A 25042-nucleotide genomic window follows, 5' to 3' on the forward strand; every position below is an offset into this window, starting at 1 on the left:
TACTGGCTCTGTGGGTTACAGTAATTGTGTATAAAGTTACTGCTATTTTAACTTGTCAGATTACTGGGATTAAAATTTATTCATGTCAAAATAGGGTCCTTTCGTACAAGTGGATGAACTGATGGAAATTTTCCGAAGATGCAAGATACCAAATAGTAAGTAACAGAAAATCCATTTCAGAGTGTCATTCCACATTGTTGTCTCATAAGCCGTAGAGATTATTATTCTCTGCCACTGAAGTTTTTGAAACCAGCCAGCCAATTTGAAGTACAGTGAAACCCAGGAGTTACCCAAACCCTCTTTGGCAGAGAGAGGCTTATTCATACTGAATTCCACTAAGTAAAATGTCATAAAAGTTTATCTTTTCTATTCATGTGAACATGTACTTTGGCTTATTAAAATTATTAGTTTTAACAGCAGCTTTTGTCTTTTTCTTTCATTATTTAGTATCAGTAGTACTATCCCATGTTTTGCTAAATTAGTAGGCTATGAAATGAACTATAAAGTGTCCACAGTTGAACATACATACCCTTTCATAGTGGAATATGTTTTTACGTTTTGTTGTTTTAACAGCTGTTGAGGAAGCTGTGAGGATCATTACTGGTGGGGCCCCAGAGCTAGCTGTAGAAGGCAACGGCCCTGTGGAAAGTAATGCAGTACTCACCAAGGCCGTCAAAAGGCCCAACGAGGATTCAGATGAAGATGAAGAAAAGGGAGCCGTTGTCCCCCCTGTTCATGACATTTACAGAGCACGGCAGCAGAAGCGGATTCGGTAGGGCTTAAACGCCTCTGCAGAAAACTCCTGTCCAGGATTCCTTTTGCCTCAAGTCGTATGTTTAAAAGAGACAACGCTTTGTTACAAGGTTCTTGGAAACAAAGTTGTATTGTCATTGGTGCCTCTATCATATGGTTCTTGAGAAAAAACAAACCAACCTGTGTGAATTTTAGAATATGGAACAGACCTATGCTCTAAGCAAAATTAGGTTTTCAAAAATGTGAGAACAATACAAAATGGCAGAACCACATTTTGTTCCCTCTTCAAGGGTGTCTTGTATGTGCCGCTTGAAGATTTGTGAGTTTTTCAACAGTTTTATTTTAAAAACTGGATGGCTTATGATTGTAAAGCATTTTATCACATTTTCTGAAAACAATTGTTCTTGGTTTGCTTATGTAGAGTCCTGCCTTATTGTTTGTTTTTATTTATGGCAGAATGTATGAAATCCGTTTTGTAGTTTGAAATTTTAAAAGTCCTTTGAAAAATAAAAGGATTCAGAAACATCATGCTTCCTCTGCTCCTTTCAGATTTTATTTACAATAACTACTTTTTTTATGTTATTTATCCAATACCATTTAAAAATAAATGTCAGTACAAGGAAAAGTCATCTTGTATTTACTAAATGTATTAATCACATACTCTTTCCTGGTCTTTTTTGGTGCTAACTAAAAACATTTTTTTTTGTTTTTTTGAGATGGAGTCTTGCTCTGTTGCCCAGGCTGGAGTGCAATGGCCGGTTCTCAGCTCACTGCAAGCTCCGCCTCCCAGGTTTACGCCATTCTCCTGCCTCAGCCTCCCGAGTAGCTGGGACTACCGGCGCCCGCCACCTTGCCTGGCTAGTTTTTTTGTATTTTTTTAGTAGAGACGGGGTTTCACCTTGTTAGCCAGGATGGTCTCGATCTCCTGACCTCGTGATCCACCTCAGCCTCTACCATTTTAGAAATCCTCAAATATGAATGCATTTGCTCCCCAGTAAATCTGAGGCAGATTAAGATCCTGTTAATACTTTTGTCTCTCTTGAAAGCAACCTAAGTGTGGAAATTCCTTTAACCACCTGCTGTCTTGTTCTCACACAGAGTGTCCCTTATCTGAATATACTTGGGACCAGAAGTGTTCAGGATTTTGGATTTGTTTAGATTTCAGAATATTTGCATCATACTTACCAGTTCACCATCCCTAATCCAAAAGTCCAAATTCCAAAAAACTCCACTAAGCATTTTCTTTGTGCATCATGTTGACACCCAAAAGGTTTTGGATTTTGGAACACTTTGGATTTCAGATTAGGGATACTGAACTTGAATATTTTCACACGTGGCCAGTTCTCAAGAACCTTTTTTTTCCCATGAGCTAAACATAGATAACATTAAGGAAAATGACATCTATTTAACTAAATTCTAATTACAGTGAGCAAAAACTTGTCATGCAAATTAAGTCCAAAGAAATAGACTGTGCTCTTTGGTAACATTACCTCCTCTTCTCTTTACGTGTTAAAAACTAAAAAGCAGGAAGGAAACAAAAAGGAGGGGAGGACAAGTATTATGGTTATAAAGAAATGATCTTACATATTAGAAACAATTTAGACAGTTTAGAATTTGAATTCAGATGTGATTAAATAATCTGACATTTAAAATCAGCTTCAGATGGCCCACAAAAGCCTTACTTGTAAAAGAAAAGTTTTCCTGAATCATTTTCTCATATAAATTTATATGTAGCAAGGTTATATAAATTGGTCAAAAGTGTGTTTAGTTTCCAGTATTTTCCCATTAAAGCTAAAATCGCCTCTCAAAACAAAGTCAGCTGCCTCTAATTCAGACTTTCTTACCCTTTCAAGTATCACTTTCAAGTTGTGAGTTTTTAAAAAATATCACAGTTACCATCAAAACTTAAGACACAAGTAGGCCAGGTGCGGTGGCTCACGCCTGTAAATCCCAGCACTTTGGAAGGCCGAGGCGGGCAGATTATTTGAGGCCAGGAGTTCAAGATCAGCCTGGCCAACATAGTGAAACCCTGTCTCTACTAAAAATACCAACAAAAATTAGCTGGGCATGGTAGCACAAGCCTGTAAATCCAGCTACTTGGGAGGCGAAGGCGTAAGAATTGCTTGAACCTGTGAGGCAGAGGTTGCAGTGAGCCGAGAGAGCACCACTGCACTCCAGCCTGGGTGACAGAGCGGGACTCTCAAAAAAAAAAAAAAAAAAAAAAAAAGACACAAGTAGTACCATATGGCATAGACTTTAAAATATAGAGGTGTAGGCTGGGCACAGTGGCTTGTGCCTGTAATCCCAGCATTTTGGGAGGCTGAAGATTACTTGAGGCCAGGAGTTCGAGGCCAGCTGGCCAACATAGTGAAACCCCGTCTCTACTAAAAATACCAAAAAAAAAAAAAAAAGTTAGCTGGACATGGTAGCACAAGCCTGTAGCCCCAGCTACTCTGGAGGCTGTGGTGGGAGGATCACCTGAGCCCAGGAGGCCAAGGCTGCAGTGAACCATGATCGCACTACTGTACTCCAGCCTGGGCGACAGAGTGAGACCCTGTTTCAAAAATAAAATATAGAGGTGTAGACTTGTTCCTGAAGTGCCATTTTTGGTGGTTAGTGTCATGGGTGAGCAGCGACTATCTGGGGCTGATGGTGTGGGGGTAAGAAGAAACTTACCAAGACGATTGTAGGTAGAGAAAGGTAGATTAGAGAAGGTATGAAGATGCACTGCAAGGCTGGAACAGGCAGAGATGGGGCTTGTCTGCAAAGAGACAAAGGCTTGCTGGGGATTTTATAGGATGGTGCTATGTGCTGAAGAGGGTTTTATGTACTACTGAGAATGCCAAGGTTGCAGTGAGCTAACTTGAAGGTGTCTGGTGATAAGCTGGGTGCAGTACGGCTACATGTCCTGGACCATGAAGAAAGGCAGACTCATAATTTATCTGCTTCTCCCTGTTCCTAGCAGCCTGACTCCCTTTCCCTAATTAGGACTCCACAGTTAGTGTTTTGAAGAAGACAAACAGGCCGGGCGAGGTGGCTCACGCCTATAATCACAGCTCTTTGGGAGGCTGAGGTAGGCGGATCACCTGAGGTCAGGCGTTCGAGACCAGCCTGACCAACATGGTGAAACCCCGTCTCTACTAAAAATACAAAATTAGCTGGGCATGGTGGCACATGCCTACAATCCCAGCTACTTGGGAGACTGAGGCAGGAGAATTGCTTGAACCTGGGAAGCAGATGTTGTAGTGAGCCAAGATCATACCATTGCACTCTAGCCTGGGCATCAAGAGCGAAACTCAAACTCCGTCTCAAAAAAAAAAAAAAAAAAAAGACAAAACAGTTTCAAATACTTGTAAGTAAGTGATCTGCAAAAGTGTTCCCATAAACAATAAAACAAAGCCACGCAAACATGCATGAAAAAACGTTTTTTAGCGCGTGCGTGCGCGCACACACACACACTTGGTGAAAATTGTCTTTAATCACCTATCAGTCCATTCCGACAATGCTATAAAGAAATACCTGTGGGCCGGGCGCGGTGGCTCAAGCCTGTAATCCCAGCACTTTGGGAGGCCGAGACGGGCGGATCACGAGGTCAGGAGATCGAGACCATCCTGGCTAACAAGGTGAAACCCCATCTCAACTAAAAAATACAAAAAATAACTAGCCGGGCGAGGTGGCGGGCGCCTGTAGTCCCAGCTACTCGGGAGGCTGAGGCAGGAGAATGGCGTAAACCCGGGAGGCGGAGCTTGCAGTGAGCTGAGATCCGGCCACTGCATCCCAGCCTGGGTGACAGAGCGAGACTCCCTCTCAAAAAAAAAAAAAAAAAAAAAAAAAAAGAAATACCTGTGACTGGGTAATTTTTAAAGAAAAGAGGCTTAACTGGCTCATGGTTCTGTAGGCTGTACAGATAGAATAGTGGCATTTGCTTCTGGGGAAGCCTCAGAAAATGTATAATCATGGCAGAAGATGAAGGAGAAGAGGGACGTTTTATATGGCCAGAGCAGGATGAAGAAAGGAGGGAGGTGCCACACACTTTTAAACAACCAGATTTCACGAGAACTCACTATCAGAAGAACAGCACCGAGGGGATGGTGCTAACCCATTCATGGGAACTTCGCCCCCCTCCCCCGACCAATCACCTTCCACCAAGCCCCACCACCAACACTGGGGATTACAATTTGACATGAGATTTGGTGGGGACACAGATTCAAACTGTACCAATTATTGTTAAGGCTACTATGTATATTATAACTGTTCCTATTGCATTTATTTATAAGATTTTTTACCCTAGAAATGATCAGCTCTTTGAGCATAAAAAGGATTCTCATTAGAAGAAAACATTTTTGAATGCTCTAACTGCTACAGATATGTATGAATTTTTAGTTTTTAAGGTGATTCTGCCTGATATTTGATCATTCCTTTTGTTAAACAGTTCAACAAGCAGCATGTTAGACATGTGAACTTACCTTTGGAAATCTAATGTGCAGACTCATGGGATAGTCAGTCCTACAGTTCCAAGGACTCATATCAGTATTGCTGGACCCAAAGAATTTGCCAAAAGATATCCATCTTTTTCCTGTTTATAAAAGCAATGACAGCATCTCCTCAAGATTCTAGAACTAGACAAAAGTTTCAAGGACTGTATGTATGTCCTTCCTAAACAAAAATTAGTCAACTCTGGCCTTTACCACTAAACTTCAAACAAGAGGTTGCACCTATGTGGCCACAGTAAAAGGTTAATAGAAACTACTAGTAAACTTTCTGAACAATCAAATTGTACCAATGAAAAAGAATGAAAAAAACACCATTTTTGTTAGTATATTGACCTTGGTCAATAATTATGAATTTATTTGATATTATAACCCAGTATTGGCCTATAGTTAATAAATAAATGTTGAGTTCAATTTTATTAAACCATAGTCATCATGTTCATAAATTCTGCTTTTTTTTTTTTTTAACATAGTAGTTCTTTGACTATAACAATGAGCAAGAGAACTTATGTTTTACTTAATAAAAATTTCAGCCAGGCACGGAAGGCGAGCAGATCGCCTAAGGTCAGGAGTTCAAGACCAGCCTGGGCAGCATGGTGAAATCCTCTCTCTACTAAAAATATAAAAATTAGCTGGGCGTGGTGGCACACACCTGCAATCCCAGCCACTCAGGGAGGCTGAGGCAGGAGAATTACTTGAGCTTGGGAGCCAAGATTGTCCCACTGCACTCCAGCCCGGACAACAGAATGAGACTCCATCTCAAAAACAATCAAAACAAAAGAAAATACAAATTTTCAGAAGTCTTTTTGTTTTGAGACATGATCATAGCATAATCCTCCCACCTCAGCCTCCCAAGTAGCTGGGACCACAGGCATAAACCACCATCCACCATGCCCAGTTACTTTTTAAAATTTTATGTAGAAACAGGATCTCCCTGTATTGTCCAGGCTGGTCTTGAACTCCTGGGCTCAAGCAGTCCTCCCACGACAGCCTCCCAAAGTGCTGGGATTAGCCACCATGTGCAGCCCTTCTTCATTTTTCTTTTTTTGAGATAGGGTCTCACTTTGTCACCCAGGCTGGAATGCAGTGGTGTGATCTTGGCTGAATGCAACCTCTGCCTCCTGCGCTCAAGCAATCTTCCCACCTCAGCCTACTGAGATGGGAGCACAGGTGTATGCCACCACGCCCGGCTAATTTTTGTACTTTTAATAGAGCCATGTTGCCCAGGCTGGTCTAGAGCTCCTGGCCTCAAATGATCTGCCTGCCTCAGCCTCCCAAAGTGCTAAGATTATAGGCGTGAGCCACCTCACCCGGCCCTTCTTGTTTTAAGCTAACTTTTAAGTCAAGAAAAGTGACACTCCATCGAACCAGGCCTATAGCTTAGTTCTGGTTCTTAAGTTTGGTAGGTAATAAATGTAAGTCAGGTGTGACAGAAACCCACATGAGGGACAGTTTTAAGTAGAATTATATCTATTTAGACTTAACACATATTTTGTAGAACTCTGGCTATTTCTGAAAGTACCGGTGAACATTTGATAGTTTAATAAACAGAGCTTACCTGGGCTTAAAGGTTATCCCCTTCCCCAGCCCTTGAAGTTGCTTTGAATACTATGACTAAAAAGACTTTCCATTAAAATTATTATATAATGCAAAATCCAATATAGATACACACTTGCAAATATCATTGTAGTTATTTATTTAGATTGTTTACAAATGAGACAGTGCCTTTAAATATGACTTCATAGACCATTATCCATTATCATTCATTCATCCACTCATTGGTTCATTCATGGATTCATTTAGTTCAAATAATATAGAGCTGGAGATGGGGAGAAATCACTGGGGTGGAGGTGGATGTCAGGAAGTAAGCAAACGTAAGACTGCAGCTCTAGTACAGAAGAGATGATGAACGTAAACAAGTGTTGGGAGAGGACAGGAAGAAAACCTTCCCTACAGGCCTGTAAAATGTGGTTGACAGAAGGGAGGTTGGGCACTAACAGTGGAATGTAACACCACAGCAGATGTGCGCCTACAGGTACGGGGTTAACATGTTCGCCTTTGTAGTTAAAAAAGAAAGGTATAGTCCTTTTCCACGTACAAAGCGTTCTAACATTCATTACCAAATGTAATCCTCACAGCAACAATGTGAATTAGGAGTGTACCCAATTAACAATGAAAATACTGAGGCCTTGGGGAGAATGACTGGCTCAATGTTGTACAACCAGTAAGGCGGCGATAGAGGAAAAAAGACTAAAACCAGATATTTCTCTAATTCTTTGTGCACAATCCTGCTACCACAAAATGTTAGAATCGGAAGGGAGCTTAAAGACCAAGTCTAGTCTTTTCATTTTAAAGGAGTTGGGAATGGACCCTGATTTGCCCCAGCTGGTACATAACAGAGTGGAGATCCGAGCCCTGGTTTCCTGACAGCTCCCAGTCTTTCCACTCTACCACCTGGCCTCAAAATGGAAAGAAACACAAATGTTCTACATATACATCAGAGCTCGCCAAAAGGTCACCGGAAATCAAACAGCAAACACCTATTCTCTTTGAAATTCACCAGCAAAGTTGGTGGCAGCAACATTTCCTCTATTCCCAGGAATCTTAAGGCTTTGGAGAAATGAGAATAAGCACCTCCACAAAAACACAACTGCTGAACAATCCATTTAGAATCTTGGCCAGTATGTGCATACTATAGGCCTATTAAGTCAAACTTATTAATAGCTTTTCTTCACAGAGAAAAAAATTCATATATATCTACCGACTGCATTTGATCAGTAAGATATCATGTTAGTGTGCTTCTTACCTGAAGTACATTTATGGCTGAGTCATATTGTGACATAAATAATCACATTTTGTAGCTTGCTTTAGACGGAATGAGATTTTTTTTTTTTTTTTGAGACGGAGTCTCACTCTGTCACCCAGGCTGGAGTGCAATGGTGCAATCTCGGCTCATTGCAAGCTCCACCTCCAGGGTTCAAGTGATTCTCCTGCCTCAGCCTCCCGAGTAGCTGGGATTACAGGCACGTGCCACCACACCCGGCTAATTCTTGTATTTTTAATAGAGAAGGGTTTTGCCATGTTGGTCAGGCTGGTTTCAAACTCCTGACCTCAGGTGATCGCCCGCTTCAGCCTCCCAAAGTGCTGGGATTACAAGTGTGAGCCACCGTGCCCGGCCGGAATGAGATTTTTAAAAACACCAGGACTGAGAATCCATCCACCCAACCAAGAGCCAACAAAGTAGCAGTTACTGCTCTAAACATTCATTCATCCATGAGACTACTGAAGAAATCCAAGAGGCTTGGTGATACTGACCTCACTCTCAGTTCTATCCACAAGTAGTAAAGTACTACTGCCAAATACACTTAGCAATTTCAGGAAGAGACACTTGTCTCCACAACCTGTTACTGAATGCAGCATATAGAATCCATTCGATTCTGAAGGACAACACACTCCAAAGGATGTTTCATTTTGGAAGGAGAGCTGTAGGGGACGGTAGAGGGGATGCTTAGCAATGCTTCCTGAGTGACTAAATGAACGAAGCGGATCTCCCTGGCCCTTAGTAATAATCCTATGAGATTCCAGGAAGAAAATTAGCTTACTTATCTTCATAGAGCAACAACAAAATGATTCAATATGAATATTGTGGTTCTGAAGTTTGCTTCCTTCATTCTTGACTTTTGCCCAGTTGCAGAATTCCACCAGTGGACACCGAGGTAGTGGGGGGCCAAGAGAATCTGTGAAGTCAGTTATTCATGCCTCAAGATTTCAAACTGTACAAATGGAACTCTGGCAATGTAAGAACTCAGGAGGGGAAAAATACCTTGCAAGAATCTACTCTTAAAAAAGAAGAGTTTTTGAGATTTGGGAAGAATGACTGCAGGAAGTGGTGATCAGCGCTGTGCAGTTGGGGGTAAGCTCCTCTCCTTCAGTCTTGGAGCGGGACGAAAAGGCCCCAAACACTCTGAGGCTGAGGCTTCTCAGCCCAGGAACCCAGGATCATACAACCGCCAGGCACAGTGGCCACAGAGCAGCCTCCACCTCAAGGGAACAATTCCAGACATGACCTCATTGAATACACCATGGAAGATGTTATCTTCTTTAAAAGTACCCTCACGGCCGGGCGCGGTGGCTCACGCCTGTAAACCCAGCACTTTGGGAGGCCGAGGCGGGTGGATCACGAGGTCAGGAGATTGAGACCATCCTGACTAACACAGTGAAACCCCGTCTCTACTAAAAATACAAAAAAATCAGCCAGGCATGGTGCCAGGCGCCTGTGGTCCCAGCTACTCAGGAGGCTGAGGCAGGAGAATGGCGTGAACCCAGGAGGCGGAGGTTGCAGTGAGCCGAGATGGTGCCACTGCACTCCTGCCTGGGTGACAGAGCCAGACTCCATCTCAAAAAAAAAAAAAAAAAAGTACCCTTACAAGGAAAAAGGCAGGCAACTGCCATCCCCCAGCCACGCGTGCCCAGGAACTCTCAGGCAGGAACTTGGCTGTATTATCCTGCCTCAGAGACAAACTCATCTATTGTAGGCCTGGCCTGGATTGCTGCCTCTGAAAACCAGGAAAGGTCGGTAGAATATCAACCAAGACATGGAATTTCCAGGGAGGTCTCATTTCAAAATGTCATCAACAAGAACCACATGGACCTCTATGAGAGGGATGATTAAACTGGCCTGAGTTTGAATGAAAGGATAATGTGTGCCCAACCTGTAACTAACACAAAGGAGGTAAAGTGGCACAGGGTCTTGTATGAGCAACAGCCATTTCCTGATAACTGTGTGGACTGGCGGTTCCTGGAAGAGTTCCGGAAAAACATCCATGCTCGGAAATACCAATATTGGGCTGTGGTATTTGAGTCCAGTGTGTTGATCCTGCAGCTGTGCAGTATTTGTGTGTTTCTGGTTATCTGGTGGTATATGGATGAGGGTCTTCTGGCCCCCCACTGGCTTGTTGGGACTGTCCTGGCTTCTTCACTGATCGGGTATATTTTGTTTGAGCTCACTGATGGAAGTGAAGGGCAGAAGAGTGGGTGGATCCGGTGGGCTGACCTGAAAAGTGCCCTAGTCTTCATTACTTTCACTTATGGCTTTTCACCAGTGCTAAGACCCTGCCAGAGTCTGTCAGCACTGACACCATCTAGGCCATGTTGCTCTTCACGCTGTTAGGCCACCTCATCTCTTTTAACTATGGTGCCAATGATGCCTTTGTATCCATTGTATCCAGTAACTATCCTTGAACACGGCCATCTTGGCTTCTGGAGGCTTGGCTTCACGCCTTCCCCAGTCCCTCCATGTCTCCATCATGGTAACACTTGCCATCCAGATTTTTGTCCTGTGGCTCATGTTACAGGAGAAACTAAAGGCATGGACTCCCAAGGGCTATGTAGTGGTTACACTGCTTTTTGCCTTTTTGGCCTTGGAAGAGCTGTGGGAGCCATACTCTTTGCCCTTCTATTGACTTCTATCTCATGTCTCTGTTCATTTTACCTCATTCGCCTGCAGCTTTTTAAAGAAAACATTCACGGGCCTTGGGATGAAGCTGAAATCAAGGAAGACTTGTCCAGGTTCCTCAGCTAAATTAGGGACATTCTGATAGACTAGCCTCGTAACTAGTATAAAACTTAAAGACAGGCCAAGTGCGGTGGCTCATGCCTGTAATCCCAACACTCTGGGAGGCCCGAGGCGGATGGATCACGAGGTCAAGAGTTTGAGACCAGCCTGGCCAACATGGTGAAACCCCGTCTCTACTAAGAATCCAAAAATTAGCCAGGCGTGGTGGTACGTGCCTGTAATCCCAACTAAGGAGTCTGAGGTAGGAGAATCGCTTTAACCCGGGAGTCGGAGTTCGCAGTAAGCTGAGATCGCACCACGGCACTCCAGCCTGGGTGACAGAGCAAGACTCCATCTCGAAAAAAAAAAAAAAAAAAAAAACTTGAACATAGAGTTCCATTCTGGATGCAGCATGTCATTGTGGTAAGAGAACAGAGATTAAAACAAAACAACAAAATGAACCAAAGGCTTGGGTGGTGAGGGTACTTATCCTTTCTGTAATTCTGTGGATGAAAAAGCTTTCTGGGGCCCTCTTGAATCATTTGCTGTAACAAATGAAGTGATATGTTTTCTATTAAAAAAAAACACACCTTCAAACAAACAAAAAATAATAAATATTAATAAAAGTACCCTCACAAAATGCGGCCAGTCTGCCAGATTACAGAGACCCAGATTCTCCAGTCTCCTGTCTGGGACCCAAAAAGATACATCTGGCTCTACGTTTATTGTTGAGGAGAGACAGGGTCTGGCTCTGTCACCCAGGCTGGAGCACAGTGGCACGATCATAGTTCACTGCATCCTTGAACTCCTGGGTGCAAGCAATCCTTTTGCCTCAGCCTCAGCTTGTAGCTGGGAGTACAAATGTGTGCCACCATGCCAGGCTAATTTTTTTTTGTATTTTTTGTAGAGATGTGATCTCACTATGTTGCCCAGGCTGGACTTGAAATCCTGCGTTCAGGTGATCCTCCTGCTGTGGCATCCCAAAGTACTGGGATTATAGTGTAAGCCACCATGCCCAGCTCTGTTTTTTGTTTTGTTTTTTGTTTTAATTTATCACATCATTATAGATTAGAACCAACATCAGCTCTGATCTGCATACATGTAATTTCTACCTGAGTTTCTACAGCCAGATCCAAGCCCTTGTATAAACCCTGGGACCATCAGCAATCTCAAAAATCCTGAAAGCAGAATGTATTCTGACTCTTCTGGGTCTGATACCCTTCTCATGGAGTATCTGCTTTCCTCCCCATCAGTCCTACTGGAATACCTACCCAACTGCTTCTTCAAGTCTTCCTTGAAAACACAAAATCACTGCATTTCCTTACAAAGAAGGATCAGAGAAAACAGCTGCTTGCAGTAAAATGTAGTCCTTCCCCCTGGTTGTGTAGGAACGACTGCTAGCCTTCCTGGAGTCTTTCTGAAATGGCTTCCAAGTTTCTTTTCTTTTCTTTTTTTTTTTTTTTTAAGACAGAGTCTCACTCTGTTGCCCAGGCTGGAATGTAGTGGTGCGATCTCAGCTCACTGCAGCCTCTGCCTCCCGAGTTCAAGCGATTCTCCTGCCTCAGCCTCCCAAGTAGCTGGGATTACAGGTGCGTGCCACCACACCCAGCTAATTTTTGTATTTTTAGTAGAGATGGGGCTTCACCATGTTGCCCAGGCTGGTCTCAAACTCCTGACCTCAGATGATCTGCTTGCCTCAGCCTCCCAAAGTGCTGGGATTATAGGCATGAGCCACCACGCCCGGCCAGCTTCTAAGTTTCTCTTAGCTTCCTGTCCAGAAGGCTTTAGGTGCCGATATTACTTGCTTTTCTGGCAGTTGGAGGTCATTCCAGTTTCATGGCTCTGCTTCTAATATAATGTCCCTGTCTAAAATGCACACATGCACGTGTACACTTAAAAAAAAAACACAAAAACAGAACAGATCATCTATGCGACCCAAATCACTCACACTCAGAGGACATGTCAGGAATTCTGGTCACTGAAGTTCCTCGAAAAATAATGCTCAAACACCAGGGATTTTCTATGACTTCCTTATTTAGGAGATTCGTGAACTCAAGCTATTTTATCTGAAAACAGTTAAATCTAATTCCAGAATTTAATTCAATCAACACATCTGCGTATTGTCTCAGAGTCAATTTTTCAGTAAGAATTCCAGACATTTCTCTTCCTTTACATTACAGTAAAGTATTTTTCAAAACATTTCCTCCTTGATTTTCAAGGCTTAAAAGTCAAATAATTTCCTTTCACTAGATCTCATAAGTCATAACTGCTCTCAGCTAGATGCAGGAGTAATTTTGTATAAAAGAACAAGCTTTTTAAAGTCCAATAACTCTGTATCTTTGGGGGACGGTTAAAAGAAAGAATGTTTAAATATTTTTTAAAAAAGTAAAAAAGAAAAAAGACAGAGAGACAAATAACTCTCCCTAGAAAAAAGGGCCTGGGAGCCCTGGCTAGGCCAGGCAGGGAGGAAGCAATAAATAGGGGGAGAAAATGGCAATAAGACGTTATGTAGCCCTTCTAACAAAACTACCCGGAGGGAGGGGTGAGGGACGAGGCTGTCCGAGGGAGGGCAGGAGGTGAGGCCATGGCTTGGTCTCTTTTGCGCTTGGATGGCTGTCAGCTCAGCATGGGGCATCTGAAAGAACTACCCAGATTGCAGAAGAGCCTCCTTAGAAGGACATGATGGGGGAGGAGTGGAGACACAGCCGAGTGTTACCTATAAAACTCGAGAACAAAAAGCTTCTTTGATTTGTAAACTTGCACTCATAAATACAATCTCTCAAAATAGAATTCACTGAATTTTTCAACAAGTCTTTTCAACAGTGATACACAATATTCTTCCCTTTGGAATCGGTGCTGTTAAATAGACATGTACTATATAGCCATTTTCCAATGCAACATTAGAGTTGAGAACAGGTATTCTGCGGCTAGTGAGTAATACTGCTGCTGTAGGGTGCATACACGTTAGGATCGGACGAGGATCTTACTGAGGATTGCATCATAGTAGGGACAGAAGACCATCTTGTTATAGTTGACCAGGCGAGCAAATTTAATAGCAACTTCCTCCAGCTCTCTCTGAACTGGACTGAGTCCCCCAGGGACTGTGGGCAATGGCTTCTGATGACCCGAGGCAAGGTAGGTTTCTAAGAAGGTCAGGATTCGAGATTCTGTGACAAAAAAGAAAGTGGTCAGTTGTTTCTTGTCCTTCACTTTACAAACCCGACAGTGCCTCAGTTCTCAGCTTAACCATCACCTCTTAGGGGAAGTTGTCCCCGATCAATACTCCTAGACCAGATACCCACAACACCTTGCACGTCTGCACATTCATCCCATTTATAATGTTTTCTCTCCACTCTAGATGGTTAGTTTCATGAAGGTAGGAGCCATGCTCATCTTGTTCACCATGTCTCCTCAGCACTCAGCACAGTGCCCAGCATGAGACCCAGCTCCCAGGAGAAGCTCAAACACACTTGGAATGCAAGAATGAATCCATGAGTGGCCGGGTGCAGTGGCTCACGCCTGTAATGCCAGCACTTTGAGCACTTTGGGAGGTTGAGGTGGGTGGGTCACCTGAGGTCAAGAGTTCAAGACCAGCCTGGCCAATGTGGTGAAGCCCGGTCTCTACTAAAAATACAAAAATTAGCCAGGTGTGGTGGTGCGCACCTGTAGTCCCAGTTACTCAGGAGTCTGAGGCACGAGAATCACTTGAACCCAGGAGGTGGAGGTTGCAGTGAGCTGAGATCAGGCCACTGCACTCCAGCCTGGTGACAGAGCAAGACAATCACATAAAAAGGTGGAAAAATCAAGCAGGAATTACAGGTTCAAAATAGACCTTTTTCCTACTAAGCCTCCATGAAAGCAGCTCATGCTTCCTTCTCTGATGCCTGCATGGAAGTCGTGGGCATTTGTAAACTTGTCCTACTTGGAAGAATAATTTATGTTGATGCTTTCTTTTCTAGTCCATTCCCCTTCACAATGCTTTTGCACCCTTGTGTATCCTCATGAAAAAAGATTTGATCCAGTCACACTTCTTGCAGATTTTATCACAAAAACAATAGAGACATTTATATGGAATGGACTTTTTCAAGCTCTATGCCTTGCCTCCTGCCTGGGGAATCCTCTCAGGTGCAAATAACTTATACCCTCCTGAGCCTCACAACACAGACAGAAACTGCTGACAGGACAAGACAGGGCCTATCACCCTTATTATTATTATTATTTTTTCAAGACACGGTTTCACTCTGTCACCCAGGCTGCAGTGCAGTGGCACAATCTCAGCTCACTGCAACCTCGGCCTCCCGAGTTCAAGCGATTCTCCTCCCTCAGTCATCTGAGTAGCTGCAATTACAGAAGCATGCCACCATGCCCAGCTAATTTTTGTCTTACTAGTAGAGGCGGGGTTTCACCATGTTGCCCAGGCTGCTCTCGAACTCCTGACCTCAAGTGATCTGTCCGCCTCAGCCTCCCAACGTGCTGGGATTACAGGCATGAGCCACCGCACCCGGCCCTATCACTCTTCTTCTTCTTTCTTCTCCTTCTTTTTTTTTTTTTTTTTAAGATGGAGTTTCCCTCTTGTCTCCCAAGCTGGAGTGCAATGGTGCAATCTCGGCTCACTGCAACCTCTGTCTCCCGGGTTCAAGTGATTCTCCTGCCTCAGCCTTGCAAGTAGCTGGGACTACAGGCACATGCCACCATGCCCAGCAAAGTTGTATTTTTCGTAGAGATGGGGTTTCACCATGTTGGCCAGGCTGGTCTCGAACTCCTGACCTCAGGTAATCTGCCCGCCTTGGCCTCCCAAATGCTGGGATTACAGGCGTGGGTCATCACGCCCGGCCCTGTTCACCCTTATTCTTTTTTTTTTTTTTTTTTTTGAGACAGAGTTTCACTCTTGTTGCCCAGGCTGGAGCGCAATGGCACAATCTCGGCTCACCGCAACCTCCACCTCCCAAGTTCAAGCGATTCTCCTGCCTCAGCCTCGCAAGTAGCTAGGATTACAGGCATGCACCACCATGCCCAGTTAATTTTGTATTTTTAGTAGAGGCGGAGTTTCTCCATGTTGGTCAGACTGGTCTGGAACTCCCAACTTCAGGTGATCTGCCCAGCTCGGCCTCCCAAAGTGCTGGGATTACAGGCATGAGCCACCACGCTCAGCACCCTTATTCTTAAGTTAGTTTGGTTCTCTAAGGTTCCCAGGGCTGGCAGCCTCACCCAAGTAGAAATCTTTGTATTGTTCCTACCCAAAGACTGGTTTTTCTTTTCTTTCTTTCTTTCTTTTAGAAATAGGGTCTTTCTCTGTCACCCAGGCTAGAGTGCAGTGGTGAAATCATAGCTCACCGCAGCCTCAATCTCCTGGGCTCAAGTGATCCTCCTGCCTCAGCCTCCCGAGTAGCAAGGACTACAGATGCATGTCACTATCCTGGCTAATTATATATATTTTTAAAAATTGTTTTGTAGAGATGGGGGTCTCACTATGCTGCCCAGGTAGTCTCGAACTCCTGGTTTTAAGTGATCCTCCCAGTAAGGGCTGGTTTTCAATCTGTTGATAACTGGCTGTTACAAAACAACCCAGGCAGCAGGATGAGAAGCAACTTGCTGGCCACAGGTCTACTTACAGGTACTTTCCTGCCTCCCTACCAAGGTTGTGAGTATAAATCTTGACTGGGTGCAGTGGTTCATGCCTGTTAACCCCAGCACTTTGGGAGGCTGAGGCAGGCGGATCACTTGAGTCCAGGAATTTGACACCAGCCTGGCCAACATGGCAAAACCCCGTCTTTACAAAATATACAAAAAATTAGCCAGGTGTGGTGGTGCATGCTTGTAGTCCCAGCTACTTGGGAGTCTGACGTGGGAGGACTGCTTGAGCCTGGGAGGTGGAGTGCGGAGGTGCAGTGCAGTGAGCCGAGATTGCACCACTGCACTCCAGTCTGGAAGACAGAGTGAGACCTTGTCTCAAAAACAAACAAACAAAACTATGTATTTACAGTATACAGCATGATGTTTTAAATATATGTATATACTATGAAATGATTAAATCAAGCTAATTAACAGAATTTTTCATAAAGCCATTGCTGTGATAATAGCTAATATTACAGAATATTTTAAATGTTTTATAGAATATGCATTAAAATATTTTAATACTTCAAGTTTATTATAAACTTTAAACAGCAATATCTTAATATTACCATTTTAAGTTTTATTACATTTGATGTGTTAATAGTATTATATACTAATATTTAATAATATTTTAATTGTGTTTTTAAATAACATCTTCATTTTACTATTCAGCTCTTTTCGTAACAGCTCCTATTTATTGAGCACTTACTATGTGCTGCCAGGCACTATGGCAAGCACTTTACCTTTTCATCCCAGGCAGTCCCTGCAGCAACCTTGTAAGGTTGCTGCTCTTATTCCAGCTTTAGAGATGAGGAAACTTGAGTGTCAAGTTACACGCCCAAGCTGCACAGCAAGCCCTGGGACACTGCTTGTGAACCCAGGAGAGCGATTCCAAGGTCGCAGCCCTTCGAACAATGATGGCTGCCTGGTCCTGTGCCCATCTGTTGGGTGGCCCTGGTCTCTCTGTGGTGCTTCATTACACCATCTTCTCACCCATCAGCACCTTAACCCCAACTAAGCCCTCAGGTTTCTTCAGAGGGGCCTGTCCTCCAGCCCCTCGGAGGGCATATCCCTGCTGCCTGCCTTCCCCAAACGTACCCATGATCCTGCGAATGGGGTCATCGGGGCTGGCCACGGCCTGGATCTGGCCCTTGAGCACGGTCTCCTTGTCCGTGGTGAAGGGGGAGGACCCACAAAGGGAGAGGCAGCTGCTCACCTCCAGGCACACCTTCTCCCCGATGGTAGTGAGGACGTCCTTCAGATGGAAGGAGCTGGGGCAGAGGAGGGGAGAAAGGGCCTATAAGTAAAATACACCTCTAACCGGCTCCAACCGCCCACAACTGGGTGAGAAAGACACCACCAATAACTGGATTTATGTGTTCAGTGGACAATTTGTGACTCTTTTCCCTGCCACCTTACCTCTCAGGCTGTGCATACCTGACCAGGGGGACTTCTTTCTCTCCCTCTGCTAGAAAAGACAGTGGGAAGGGCAGGGGCTCTTAGAGTATACCAGGACCAACGACCCAAAGCACAACTTCCTGCTAGCCTCTCTGTGATAAAAATCAGCCTGGAATGACCTCAGAATATCTCGATATACCTCTGGAGGAATACACAAGAAAGCAAGCATTTGGTAGCTGTGGGACAAGAGGGAGAGAGAAACTTTTCATTGGATGTCCTTTTGTACCTTTTGATTTTTGAAACATGCACACGTATTAACTACTTTTAAAAGAATAGAGTCCGGGCTCGGCGGCTCACGCCTATAATCCCAGAACTTTGGAAAGCCAAGGCAGTTGGATCAGGAGTTCGAGGTCAGGAGTTCAAGACCAGCCTGGCCAACATGGTGAAATCCCATGTCTACTAAAAATACAAAAAGATTAGCTGGGCATGGTGGCAGGTGCCTGTAATCCCAGCTACTCTGGAGACTGTGGTAGGAGAATCACTTGAATCCAGGAGGTGGAGGTTGCAGTGAGCCGAGATCACGTCATTGCACTCCAGCCTTGGCAGCAAGAGTGAAACTCCGTCTCAAAAAAACAAATTTTTTTAATTAAAAAATTTAAAAAAAAAATAAAAGAATAAAGAAAAGTCAAATCTTAAAGTTAAAAAAAAAAGAGTATCTGGATTCCCTGGGTCCCCCAGGTTCTCCCAGGGTGCCTGCGGGGAGCCCACCTGCTGGCAGGCATGCTGTGAGAAGGTAACTGCCTCTGTTCTGGGTCTAGATCCTTTGTATGTAGAATTACTGGGGGGCGTGGGAGCAAGCCCCAGCACTCACCATTGGCACCAGTTCTGTGCCCACCCCTGGAGGGCCAGGGTGGATATGGGAGTGCAAGGCTGGGCTCCCAAGAAAGCCCTGACCTGGGTCCCTCCCTCAGCAGGAGCTTTGACAGAGTAGTTCTCCAGGCAGGGACCTAGGTGACAGCCCAGAGCTGCGCCTGTGCAAAGCCCTCAGGCTAGGCCCTCAGCCGAGCAAACAGTTTCCTGGCCTCTCAGCAAACTAGTTTGACTGTCAAAACTGTTGAACCCCTAGTCACAACATGTGGCCATGCCCCACACTGCAATGAACACACCCATGCTTTGTGCAAATTCAGCAGTAAAATGTCTGCATTTTGTAAGGATGAGAATGTTTAGGGGGTACTTCCCTTGAAGAAGTCTCTGAATTGGACCTTGTCAGATAGAGCATTACTTAGAACCACTCAAAGATATTCTATAGGCTGGAAACCATAGAAGTCACCCAACATGACTCCATGGTAGGAGCGGTCATGAAGCCTGCACGCGTGCAGATGTGGACTCGCGCTGGGTAAGAAAGTGACACATTACACTGAGCACAGAGCGCCTGCGGGGAACATGCAAGTGCAGAGCACTTCACACATACACGCAGCTCTGCAGGAATACAGCTGGTCTCCCTCATGGCCGCCCCACAGAGCTCTGCTTCTCACTGGTAGTTGCTTATGAAAGCAATTCAGTGGGTAGCAACCAATATTTTTTTAATGGAATAAGAATAGAGTAGAAAATATCAGGCTGCATTAAACATGGTTAGGGTCAGTTCCATTTTGAAGAGGTTCTCGTTTCTGTTACATGTGTGTTAAGTGTGTACTAGGTCACAACGGAAAATGAATTTCTTACTGCGGGTCCTAGCCACAAACATTTTTGTCCCAATTAATGTCTCTGGGTTTCAGTTTCCTCATAAGCTCCAGTAGGAGTTTAATACATTTGAATGGCTTTGGGAGAGGAATAAAGCACTCAACAAACATCAAACACAAGAACCTTGGAGGTCAGGAGACAAAGACAACCCCATTAAAGAAGGAAGGGGTCAGACAGCATTCTGTTCCCTGCGTAGGGAGAATAAATGAGTTGATGGCACTCAGCACCGGGCCAGGCCCCGGGAGGAGCACGCTAACAGGCAATGGAGGGCCACAGGACCCCTAAGCCCAGGATCTTCGACTCCTCAAGGCAAGCAACCATTGATATCAGCACTCCTCACCCTGCCCATGGCCTACCCCCCTGCCCGAGACACTTCTTCTCTCACCCATTAAATGCTCCCTCACATCTACTATGCGCCCCATGCCAAAATTTAAACTTAAGACCATAAATCTAATTACGTTCCCCCTCTTGCTTCAAACCCTTCAATGGCTCCCTACAGCTCTTAGGACAATAACCCAACTCCTCAGTGTGGCCTCTAAAGCCCTATAGGCTACTCGGTTAGTCACACACATTTTAAAGCCACTATCCTAAAGCTTTGCTAACCCTGCAGCAGATTCTAACTTTGACCCTATGACCCTGAATAAACTCTGCTGGGGTCTTCGCCAAGTGAACCAACTGAGACAGCAAGGTTTCTTCTCAGTTCCTAGAGAGTGGCCCTGGGGTCTGCCTTACAGTGGGAGACCCCTCTGGGAGACTCTAGTCAGCTCTCTGCCATCCACTGCCTCCCATCCCTGCATGAAAGTTCCACTTACGGTAGGTGCATATCTGTTAGCAAAATCTTCACAATCATCTTGAGTTTCTCAGCAAAGTCGGCCTGGCTGGAAATTCCTGGGGCTGCCATGCTGAAGGTGATCAGCAACACAGCCCCCAGGACGGTCAGTTGTTCCAGCTGCAACTGGAGCTCGTGGAAGCGAGACTGGTCCATTAAAACTGTCTGTAATGAACAGAAGAGGCCATCGCTGAGCTGCAGGTCCAGGCTAGCAAGCAGAGGGCAGTAGCGCCACAGCCCCCACACCTGCCTCTGCAGCTTCCCTCAGGGTTTGCGCTGGTGTGTCAGAACTTTGAGGAAGTCTGGTGTGAAATAACCCCTCCATCTCAGAGTCATTCCTCCTGAGCAAGGATGCAGTATAGCATCCTCACTAAGAACACATACAGGCCTGGGTGTAAAGCCAGGCTCCATGCTTAATAGCATGACCTCCCTGGCTGGCCACGGTGGCTCACACCTGTAATCCCAGCACTTCGGGAGGACTAGGTGGGCAGATCACCTGAGGTCAGGAGTTCAACACCAGCCTGACCAACATGGTGAAACCCCATCTATACTAAAAATACAAAACTAGCCGGGTGTGGTGGCGCATGTCTGTAATCCCAGCTACTCGAGAGGATGAAGCAGGAGAATCTCTTGAACCCAGGAAGCAGAGGTTGCAGAGAGCTGAGACTGCACCACTGTACTTCAGACTGGGCAACAAAAGTGAAACTCCATCTCAAAAAAAAAAAAAAAAAAAAAAAATCATGACCTCATGCAAGCATCGCCAACTTTGTCAGGCCTCTGCAGAATGAGGACTCCCAAATCACAGGGCTGTTTTAAAGCTGAAGAAAGATGCTACATATAAAGTGGCTGGCAGAGCCAGCGCTCGATAAATAAAAGTGATACCTATTGTTGGGAAGAAAAGTATAATGAGGCACAGACCTAGGGTCACCAACTCCTCCCAGTTTGTCTGGGACTGTCCCAGTTTTCAAATGGAAATTCCCAAGTCCTGTAAACTCCCACTCGGTCCCTAGCAAACTAGGACAGCTAGTCATCCTGTACAGAGCAATGGAAGGCCAGGTGCGGTGGTGGGTGCCTGCAGTCCCAACTACTGGGAGGCTCAGGCAGGAGGATCGCTGAGGCCAGAAGTTCGATGCTGCAGTGCACTATGATTATGCCTGTGAATAGCCACTACACTGCAGCTTGGACAACAGAGTGAGACTCCATCTTAAAACAACAACAAAAATCCCAGAGCAATGGAAGGGAGGAGTGTCTTGCGGGCAGAGCCTACACTTACTCACCTTGGTACCCACTCAGCACCCAGCACAAAGGAGGCTTGTAAAAACTGGCAAATAAATAGAGAGGAAGAGAAAAAAACAGGAAGCACAGAGAGTAGAAGTGACAGAGAACAACCTAAAGCCTCCCGGAAAGCAAGCGCGTTCCCACGACTGCCTCCCCCATGTTAAAGGGAGCCCTGGGTCCTACCGTGCCAGCGATTCTGCCCGTGTAGGTGAGGGAAGGAGAAGGGAAAGGCTGAGCAGATGGGTGTCTGATCTGAGAGAGTTTACAGGCTCATCGAATGGACTCTAAGGACCTTTCTCGCTGTCAGAAACTGAGATGTGCCAAATCAAGACATGAACAATGTGGGGTCACAGCCAAGAAGTAAAAACTCTGAGGATTGAGAATCTTCTGCTGCTACAAATACAATCCCAAGGACTCGTCGTCAGCCTGTTTTCTGAGTTCACATGGCTTTGTGGCTTCCCAACAGTCCGCAGGATGTGAGTTTAGGATGCAGATTGCCAAGGATCAATTCCTGGAGTAGACAGCTGTCCCCAGGGACCATCAACATCTTCCCCACAGCGTTTCTTTTCTTTTTTTTTATTTTTATTTTTTTAACAAGAGAGGGTTTATTCATAAGACTGCCAAGTGAGGAGTCTAGAGAACAGGTCTCACATCCTCCTTTCCATAGAGAGAGCTTAGGGATATTTATGGGATGAAGAAGCAGGGGTATCTAAGGCTTGGGGAAGATGATCAGCGGTAGGGAAAAGGGAGGTATTGGATGGTCTCCCACAGCTATTTTTAAACAGAAATGTCAGGCTAAGAACTTCCCTCCAGAAGAGAACATGCCACAGTTCAAAGGGAACATTTTCTCATCTCCAATTTGACATTCTCTTTAGAGCTTCCTCCAGCACAAAACAGGGAACTCAGAAGCAAGAGGCGAAATCTTAAGCTCACAATTTCTTGAAAGGAAAAATAAGGAACTTACAAGAAAGATATTTAGAGAAGTAGCTGAATCTGAGGCTAGTGATAAGAAACTCACATACCCCCCAAAAAGAGGAGGGAGTCTACATAACAGAACAGCTATTTAGAGAAACACTGGGGGAATCCCTTCTCAGTCATCTTCTTAAAGAAGTCCTGCAGTTAGAAGTATGTATTGTGAAAAACATAAAAGGAAAAAATATTGTTCAGCATGGAAGGGGAAGAAGTTTCTTTAGATAAAGCTGTGAACAACCACACCTCTGTTGTGGTTTCTATCAAGATGAGCAAAAACAGGAGAAAAGTGCAGCAGCACAGATTGGAGCCTCATACATTGCTGGTGGGATTGTAAAATGATGCAGCCGCTTTGGAAATCAGTTTGGCAGTTCCTCAAAATGTTAAACTTAAGAGTCACCATGTAACCCAGCAATTCTAATTCTAGGTACGTAACCAAGAGAGGTAAAAACATATGTCCATGCAAAAACTTGTACTAGAATATTCACAGAAGCATAATTTATAATAACAACCCAAATGTTTGTCAACTGATGAATGAATAAACAAAATGTGGTATATCCATACAGAAAAATACATTATTCAGCCTAAAAAAGAAAGGAGGGCTGGGCGTGGTAGCTCATGCCTGTAATCCCAACACTGGGAGGCTAAGGAGGGAGGATCACTTGAGGCCAGGAGTTTAAGATCTGCCTGAGTAACATAGCGAGACCCCTGTCTCTACAAAAAACACATTTAAAAATTAGCTGGGTGTGGTGGTACACTCTTATAGTCCTAGCTACCCAGGAGGCTGAGGCAGGAGGATCACCTGAGCCCCGAAATTCAAAGTTACAGTGAGCTATTGTACCACCTAGCCTGAGCAATACAATGAGACCCTGTCTCTAAAATTTAAAAAAAACATAAAACTCAGAAAGGGAACACTGACACATACTACAACATAAATGAACCTTGAAGACATTATGCTAAGTAAAATAAGCCAGACCCAAAAGGACAAAGATTGTATAATTCCATTCATATGAGGTATCTGGATTAGTCCAATTCATAGAGACTCAAAATAGAATGGTGGCTGCCAGGGGCCAGAGGGCAGGGGCAATGGAAATTACTGTTTGGTGTGTTTGGTGGGAAGACAGCTTCACAGAAGGAAAAATGAAAATGTTCTGGAGACGGCTGGTGGCAATGGTTGCACAACAATGTGAATGCACTTAATGCCACTGAACTGGAAAACTAGAAATGGTTAAAATGGTAAATTTTATGTTATGTGTATTTTACCACAACAAAGAAAAAAACACATTGGAAAAGAGGACGAGAGTACTGTTATATATGCTACAATAAGAAAAAACATTGGGGAAAGAAGCCAGGCACAAAGGCTGATAGTGTATGATTTCATTTAAATAAAATGTCCAGGATAGGCAAATCCATAGAGACAGAAAGCAGATTTGTGGCTTCAGGGGTTGGAGGGAGGGGGAAAGGGCAGTGACTGCTAATGGGTGCAGTGTTTCTATTGTAGGTGACGAAAATGTTCTCAATTAAACAGTCGTAATGGATACATAACTCTGTGACTATACTAAAAAACACTGAGTTGTACACTTTAAAAGGGAGAATTTTCTGGTACATGAATTATATCAGAATAAAGCTATTCTTTTTATCTTTTATTTTATTTATTTATTTATTTATTTATTTATTTATTTATTTATTTTTATTTTTTGAGACACAGTCTCGCTCTGTCGCCCAGGCTGGAGTGCAGGGGCACAATCTCGGCTCACCACAACCTCCACCTCCCAGGTTTAAGCAATTCTCTGCCTCAGCCTCCCAAGTAGCTGGGGCTACAGGCCCTGCCACCACGCCCAGCTAATTTTTTTGTATTTTTAGTACAGAAAGGGTGTCACCATGTTGCCCAGGCAGGTCTCAAACTCCTGACCTCAAGCAATCTGCCTGCCTCTGCCTCCCAAAGTGCTGGGATTACAGGAGTGAGCCACCGTGCCTGGCCAAAGCTATTTGTTTTAAAAAGTTCAGCAGCACAAAAACAAATATGAGTAGTGAGATGGCTCAGGAGACTTACTTCGGGGAACGGCCTCTGGAGGTGGTCCCACTTCAGAAGCTTCAGATAAGCGTAATTCTGGACAGCAACAGGGCTCAGCCTGGGCATGTCCCCAGAGCCAGCAGCTGCTCCCCCAACTGGCAGGGCGTGTTTATACTTCTGAGTCATAAGGTCCTCTGAGGCTTCTTCCAGCCACTGGGTGACAAAGTCCAGGGAATCTGTGAAAAACAAAGCTGCATACATTATCTTGACACCGAGAAGGGATGCTTCTCGGAATTACTTAAGGGACAATCGATGTCCTGGCGGAGTGATAAAGTAGAAAGTATGAACTTCAGAATCAAATAAAACTTGGATCAAATCATAGTAGTGCCAATGACTAACAGGGA

General features: G+C 44.5%; 2 protein-coding genes and 1 pseudogene across 9 annotated transcripts in view; 2 read left to right on the forward strand and 1 right to left on the reverse strand.

Annotated features, from left to right (window-relative positions):
• CSTF3 (cleavage stimulation factor subunit 3) overlaps nucleotides 1-1278 on the forward strand; it is a 78022-nt gene extending 76744 nt beyond the window's left edge. The window contains exons 20-21 of the mRNA NM_001257622.1: nucleotides 95-155; nucleotides 574-1278. Of these exons, the coding sequence (NP_001244551.1) occupies nucleotides 95-155; nucleotides 574-776 (264 nt within the window). The 3' untranslated portion in view covers nucleotides 777-1278. The remainder of the gene's footprint in view (nucleotides 1-94; nucleotides 156-573) is intronic.
• Nucleotides 1279-9942: 8664 nt separating this feature from the next.
• Nucleotides 9943-10824, forward strand: LOC144334271 (phosphatidylinositol N-acetylglucosaminyltransferase subunit C-like; annotated as a pseudogene).
• A 1989-nt stretch (nucleotides 10825-12813) lies between these two features.
• TCP11L1 (t-complex 11 like 1) overlaps nucleotides 12814-25042 on the reverse strand; it is a 32609-nt gene continuing 20380 nt past the window's right edge. For 7 of the 8 annotated variants that reach the window (XM_077960381.1, XM_077960382.1, XM_015114502.3 and 4 more), the window contains exons 7-10: nucleotides 24678-24874; nucleotides 20361-20542; nucleotides 17509-17681; nucleotides 12814-13964 (exon numbers count right to left, since the gene is read on the reverse strand). In XM_077960381.1, coding sequence (XP_077816507.1) covers nucleotides 13762-13964; nucleotides 17509-17681; nucleotides 20361-20542; nucleotides 24678-24874 — 755 coding nt within the window. In that variant the 3' untranslated portion in view covers nucleotides 12814-13761. 8 annotated transcript variants of the gene reach the window in all.

This window comes from Macaca mulatta, chromosome 14, assembly GCF_049350105.2.
Source record: "Macaca mulatta isolate MMU2019108-1 chromosome 14, T2T-MMU8v2.0, whole genome shotgun sequence".
In the NCBI taxonomy this organism is placed as follows: domain Eukaryota; kingdom Metazoa; phylum Chordata; class Mammalia; order Primates; family Cercopithecidae; genus Macaca; species Macaca mulatta.